Source organism: Cibotium barometz, chromosome 1 (assembly GCF_041138505.1).
Source record: "Cibotium barometz isolate CiBa-2024 chromosome 1, ASM4113850v1, whole genome shotgun sequence".
Lineage (NCBI taxonomy): Eukaryota > Viridiplantae > Streptophyta > Polypodiopsida > Cyatheales > Cibotiaceae > Cibotium > Cibotium barometz.
The window spans coordinates 64207112-64214270 of NC_141046.1; the positions used below are offsets into that span (position 1 = coordinate 64207112).

General features: G+C 42.6%; 1 protein-coding gene across 1 annotated transcript; it reads left to right on the forward strand.

The window, feature by feature from the left end:
• The first annotated feature begins 847 nt into the window (after nucleotides 1-847).
• Nucleotides 848-4877, forward strand: LOC147642317 (putative GTP diphosphokinase RSH3, chloroplastic). Its single transcript, XM_086805073.1, has 8 exons — nucleotides 848-986; nucleotides 1216-1285; nucleotides 1534-2355; nucleotides 2452-2637; nucleotides 2961-3421; nucleotides 3520-3678; nucleotides 3794-4154; nucleotides 4233-4877. The coding sequence occupies exons 3-8, from the start codon at nucleotides 1636-1638 to the stop codon at nucleotides 4524-4526; spliced, it is 2181 nt and encodes a 726-aa protein (XP_086661199.1). The 5' UTR covers nucleotides 848-986; nucleotides 1216-1285; nucleotides 1534-1635; the 3' UTR covers nucleotides 4527-4877.
• The last annotated feature ends 2282 nt before the right edge of the window (nucleotides 4878-7159 follow it).

The window sequence follows — 7159 nt, forward strand, 5'->3', positions numbered from 1 at the left end:
TGGGTGTTACCTACAGACATACTAGGCTGTGCCTAATGATGTGGTGTTCTGGATTGCAGGGTCTTAGAAAGCTGAAAGTGGATGCCAAACTAGTCAGATATGGGCCTAAAACAAAGAGATGGTACAAGAAGGTCAAGCAAGCAAGTTACATCTTTGTTGCTTTTATCGAGAATCTAGTAGGTACTAGACCAACGAAGCAGGCCCCTAGGGGCTATTCTACTCAAGCTATGGTTGAAGCTTGCATCTTGCTTTGGGTACTAGATTTCTTGGGGAGAGTCATCTTTTGTTTTTGAGGATGATAGATGGGAGTTGGTTGGTCCCAAAAAAAAAAACCTATAAAATCTTTTAAAAAACCTTCAATTTCTTGAGCTCGAGGGTTTTGAGAATTTTTAAGGAAAAATGTTTGAAGGGAACTTGCAAACCAAGGTTGTGAATGATGTAATGATTCCTTGTACTTATCCTTTAACACGTTTGCATGAATGACTAGCACGTGGGTAGACACGTATACTTAACGTTGTCGGGACGAAACGATGAACTAATTGGCTTCAATAATTTAAACAAGGTGGACCTTGCCACGTGGCTGGTCACGTTGGTGGCGGCTGTGGAGGGCCACGTGGAAGTTAACGTGGCGGATGCGAGGGCCGGCCGACGTGGCCGAAGAGTCGCGAGAATCGAAAAAGCAAAAAGTATAAAAAGCAGAGTTTGCGCTGAAGGGGGCGTTAGAATTAGCAAATAATAATAAAATAATAAAATAATAAATAATGCTTGTCTAATCAATCTTCGTTCCCAAGAAGGGCTATGGCGGGCTTCTCCTCTCCTTCGCCTTAGTTTCTACCTTCCTTTGCCTTGCTGCCATCGATCCCCGCCATCGGAAAACAGGTGCCTTAGCAGCCACGCAAGGGCTTCTCGCAGACGCCTTCTAGGGTTTCGGGCATCAGCAAGGAAAAAGGAAGAAAATTCATCTAGGGTTTACGGCATCATTGGAGGTAATCTAGGGTTTTTGGCATCAGAAGGAAGGAGAAAACTAGGGTATACGGCATCAGAAGGAGAAAATAGGGTTTCTGGAATCAGGAGAAGGAAAGCAGTCGGATTACGCTAGGTTTTCCGGCATTAAGTTACGCTAGGGTTTCCGGAATCAGCCTGAGGCCTTTTCCCTTTTGTCTTACGCCAATGCATCAGTTTAAGTCTGCCGGATCCTTTGCTTTTGCCTGACAGAATAATGATGGAGAAACTGGAGATCAACGAAGATAGGGATACGGCAAACACACAGCAGATCTAACTACAGGTTTTCTCCCTTGATCCTTCACAATTTTTTTGGGTTTCTCATATTTCTTGCCATCGTATGGCTTTTTCCTGTGATCCAAAGGGTTTATTTTCTTGTACTTGTATTATTTTGATATGCAATCCTTTCTATTTGCTGATATTTCCTGCATTCTTCTGCTGTTACTCTACGGTTCCAGCAGATGGTTGTATATCTTTGCCTAGTGCAAGATCGAAGTATAATTCTTTTCCATGTATTAATTTCTTTTCCAGGTTGAAGTAGACATCTATACATCTATTAGGGCCATTCAGATTGCCAGTTCTTACCAAGGATACTAGAGAGTCTCTCCAGGATTTACCGGTTTTGCAACCCCCATGGTCATGGAAATCACGACCTCGATGGCTCTTTGTTCCTCCTCTCCAACAACATTTGGCTCTACCCCACATTCTGCTGCAACTTGCCCAGTTTTGGAGATGGACTTCAATGCAAGGATGACCTCCACGCACCATGCGGTCTCTAAGCCTGTCATTGCAGGCCTCTCAGCCTTGCTAGCAAACTCTAATACAAGGCATTGCAACTCGTGTACGAGTGACCCACTGGACTTGGGCTCAGCCTCAAACTCTTTTGTTAGAGGCACTTATCCAGATTCTTGGGATGGGATCGAGAGTTGGGCCGATTCCACAAGCCTTTGTTCACCAAGCTCCTCAAAGATGAGAGAGTGGAGTCCAGTTTCTGTCCTTCAAGGACCCTTGGCTTATAGCAGTGGACAAAGCTCTAGCAGGCGATCTAATAATCTTTTCTTGCTGGATCAACAGCTTGGGAGCACCATTCGACTTTGTTCCTTATCAGCAGATCTAGAGCAGTCTCTTTTATGGAGAGAGGAATTCAGAGGTCCTTGCAGCATGCCAGAAGAGCATCTAGGCTCATTTGCAGAGCCACAAAGATCATCGGCAGAACTGTCAGAATCACTACCAGTGCATGGAGGGCGAACAGCTGAAGACATTTTACTTGATGCTCAAGGCTGCCAGGATATTTTCAAAGATCCCTTTGTCATTAAAGCCTTTCGAGAAGCAGAAAAGGCCCACCATGGTCAGGTAATTGGGAACTTCTGAGACTATTTCAAGTGAAGTTCAGTTTCACGTTTTCAAATTTGCATGCTATTCAGCTTACCTTGCATTTTGTACTTGCAGTACCGAGTTACTGGTGATCTTTATCTTGTTCATTGTGTCGAGACTGCAATGATTTTAGCAGAAATAGGTGCAAGCAAAGTAGTAGTTGCAGCAGGGTTGCTACATGACATAGTTGATGACTCTGCTGCTGATTACAAGGAGCTTCAGGAGATGTTTGGCAAGCAGGTTGCAGACCTAGTGGAAGGGGTATGCAGCAATGAGTTTGGAATTTTCCATTTCAATTTCAGTCGCCCCCCCTCCCCCCCCCCCCCCCCCCCCCTTTGAGTAGATCCTTCTCTAGTAGCAACTTGAGTCAGTCTGGTCTTCCATTTGAAGGCGGTACAATCATGGTGGCAAACGGCCTGGATGCTGTCAGGGAGCCTGTGGGAATTCAAACTCGGGACCTCCCCCTTCCCAGTGATGAACCCACACCGCTAGATGCTACATACCCATTGGCCATTTAATTTGGATTACATGTGGCACCTTTGTTGATGTAACCTGTCACTAAATATTGTATTTGCACTGGATAGGTGTCGAAATTGAGCGAGTTTAGCAAGTTGGCACGGGATAATGACACTGCAAGCAAAACTCTTGAGGCGGATCGACTGCATACAATGTTTCTAGCTATGGCAGATGTTCGGGTGGTTCTTATCAAGCTTGCTGACAGGCTGCATAACATGAGAACTTTGGTAGCACTGCCTGAACACAAGCAACTGCGAATAGCAAAGGAGACCCTCCAGGTTTTTGCTCCTCTAGCCAATAGGCTAGGAATATGGAGCTGGAAGGCAGAACTGGAAGATTTGTGCTTTAAGCATCTAAAACCTCAGGAACATCAGAAATTAGCAACAAAGCTAACAGGGGGGTTTAGGGAAACAACAATTATGGAATCCATCCAGAAATTGGAGAACACACTCCTTGAGGAAGGAGTTTTGTATCATGATTTGAGTGGAAGGTGTAAAAACCTCTATGGCATTTACACAAAGATGATAAGGTTAGCACACTTTTGCAAGCAGTTTGTATAGGATTTCGTTGCCTTAAAGAAAATGCTCTATGTAGAGCAAAACTAAAATGCTATTCTGCAATTTTCAGGAAGGGTGGGAATTTTGATGAAGTTTATGATGTGCAAGGCTTGCGCTTGATTATGACAAATGAGGAGGATTGCTATACAGCTCTCAAAACCGTTCACAGGCTGTGGCCACAGACTTCTGCAAGCATTAAGGACTACATCATGCAGCCCAAGGCCAATGGGTATGAAGACTACTCAATTATCCCGTACATGAAGTACAGATTAGATGTAAAGAAGCTGAGTTAGCAACACTAAAATGCATTGTGTTAATACTTGTTAGTGTGTGTGCCATTGTAGGTATCAGTCTTTGCATACAGTAGTTCAGGGTGATGATGGATTTCCTTTAGAAGTTCAGATTAGAACCAAAGAGATGCATCAGCAAGCTGAGTTTGGAGTGGCGGCACATTGGAGATATAAAGAAGATAATATTGAACACTCACCTTTTATTCTGCAAATGGTGGAGTGGGCAAGGTGGATGCTAACTTGGCAGAGTGAAATTGTCGAGACAAAATCACGGTTACCATTCAGTAGCTTCAGTTTGAAATCAGCGTGCCCTTTTCCCCACCATAGAGAAGGATGTCCTCACGTTCACCTCCTGCAAACACCACCTCAAAGGGAAGCTGATCCATTGTTTGTCGTCATTCTTGAAGATGATAAGGTATGCTGAGCTGCAGCCAGTGTTGGACTTGCTTACTTGTTTTGGCGCACATTGACATGTTTATGATTTTTGCATCAGATGACAGTACAAGAGTTACCTGGAGGTTCCACTGTAGCAGATTTGCTTCATAGAAGGGTTATGGAGGATTCTTTCGCAGCAACATGCGGGGTTGCATTCTGTGAGGAGCTGCGGCCAAGAGTCAATCATAAAATTGTAGATGATATTCAAGAGAGATTAAAAATGGGCGATTTGGTGGAAATGACACCCTTGATCCCAGATGATTCATTGATTGAATACAGAAACAGGATAAAAAGAATGTTTGGAGATACTATCACACAGGAGAGAAGGCATGCAGTGCAAATGTCACCCTAGTACCTGACCATGGGCAGCAACAACGAATTTATTGTTACAAAATAGATCTGATGTGGCATCGAACCCCTACACACCTTGTATATAGCACCACGGGGTGGCATTGATCAGCTTGTAGAGGTACACCAGAACCTTGTACATATTTACAGGAAAAGTGAACACAAACTCCATGAAATTGTGTGAAGGCACAAGCACACACCCATCATTTGACGACTTTTATAGTGTATACTTCTGAAATTGTCGATTACTATTATATCACCAATCTCTTGATTTTGTCTGCCAGACACTCGGGAGGGTAAATTTTCATATCCAGACAAATGGTCAATGTCAAAATTACAAAGAAATTGTTTCGCGTAACTTTCATGTGTCTTCATATCAAGCCTGATGGCTAACTGTGTGTGCATGCGCATCATGACTCAATTAACTCAAGGCCCTGTCCAATCTCTCAGTTGTGAAATATCTAGGATCAATTTTAATGTGTGCATGCGTGCGTGTGTGCATGTGTGTGCAGTTTTAAACTCATGGTGGTGGAGGCAGTATTGAACTTTATTAAGTTTGCTGTGTGAGTGGTGAACTGCCGGAATTAATCGAATTTGCCTTTAACGAAACTCTCCGTTTTTTGAGCACAGCGTCTCTCAGAGGATGAGAGACTCCTCCAGCCCTAAACTCTCTCTATATAGCATTGCTCTAAATTCTCAAAGCCCCAGGAAATCCTCACCTCCTTTCATTGGAAGGTAAATACTGTCCAGCCAAATTGAAGGATTGTTTTCATTATTTTTATTTTTTATTTTTTATTTTTGGACCTCTTATAGTTCTATCTATCCATCAATTTATTCATTCAAGTTCAATTATTTTTTATTTTTTATTTTTGGACCTCTTATAGTTCTATCTATCCATCAATTTATTCATTCAAGTTCAATTATTGTAGTTTTTGTTGCATGCTAAGCGTGTTGTGACAATGCAATGGGTATTAAACATGTCACCTCTCACCCGGTAAGATTTTTTAGCCGTGCAACCTTACAAGCTACCAATGCAACTCCTCCATGCTTTGCCTCTATACATGACAAAGAAACTCTGTTGCTTTTTAGATTTCCATGTCACTCTTTACACTTCCAAAGTGAGCATATCTCAGAGTACTTCTCATCTTTCCTGCCCTTTGAACTGCCAACCCAATCTGCACCTATATAATATTAACCTCAGTTCTCATCGTAAAGTGTAACCATAATCAATTGTAGCTTCATATACGTAAGAATCTTCCTCTTTGCATCATTTGGATAAGGTTTCTTCAGCTCATGCATGTGCTGACTCACAACTAGCTCGATTCAGCCCTATTAATGATCAAATAGATGAGACTTTTAATGTTGGGATGTCCCAGATGGCTATCCACATCTTAGGTGTTCGCATAGGTTAACCTATACCTCTAGCATATTGTATGCATACTGTTTTTGGGTCATTCACATAACATCTGAGACCTTGACCACATTCATCCCAAGGAAGTATTGAAGCTCCCCTATATTCTTCATATGTCAAACCAGCCTTGGAGCTTGCTTTTCATATCAAAGATGGTTGTCACATCATTGCAAATGAGTATATCATTCACATACGAGAGGATGCTAATTAATTGTTTATCAACTTGCTTGATATACAATGATGGATTTAAATCACATTGTCTAAAGCCCATCTCCTTAAAGAATGCATCAAATATACTGTGAACCACTTTGAAGGTTTGACATAGTTTCACTTGCCCTTTGCCTGACCTACTTTACGGAGCTTTGCCATCTTATCTGCTTGAAAGAGGACTTATCTTTTGTAAGACGGTGTTGGAACATATAAAGCACCTTTATTTTGAGCTTAATGTTAAATGAGAAAAGTCTAATGACTTCTTGTATATACTTGTTTAAGACTAGTAGTAGCCAAACCATTTTTGAAAACTAGTCACTTGTATATAAGTCAATTTTGACACTAAGCAAACCACATTCATTCCCTTACAATAGAGTACTTATGAGATCTTTTTATCTCTACTCTTGTTTGCATGTATGCTATCGTCGTCTATACATGCAATTGTCGCCTACAACTTTGATCCGTCGGTGGTGGCCAGTTAAGAGAGAGAGAGAGAGAGAGAAAGAGAGCATGACCTCCCACAAACACCACAAACAAGCCACCGAGAAGCGCAACCAAAGCCACGAAGCAAAAGGCCGGCAACCAACCCAAGAATCCGGCATGAAGAAGGCTTCAAGCGGAAGCCTGGAAACCAACCTGAGAAGCCGGCACAACAAAGGAGGCAAAGCGATCTGGAAACCCGACAAAGAACACAAGTATACTGGCAAGTTTGCAAGCCACAACCCGAGCCGGAATCACACAACGAACATGACCCGAGCCACCACTACTAAAAACACTAGGCAAGGCACCACTTGCAACCGGCAAGGCAGAAGACCGGGACAAGAGCCAGCAATGCCACCGTGAAGCTGACAAAAATCCAAGAACCAACCGGTAGCTCATTAACCCGAGAAGAGGCACCGAAAAAGAGGAGATGACAATGCGGAAGCAAGAAAATCAATCCCTTGCAAGTTTCCTGTTTGCATTCAACCCTCTTCACATACATCATTTCGCTACTGGCACTTATTTACATAGACCCA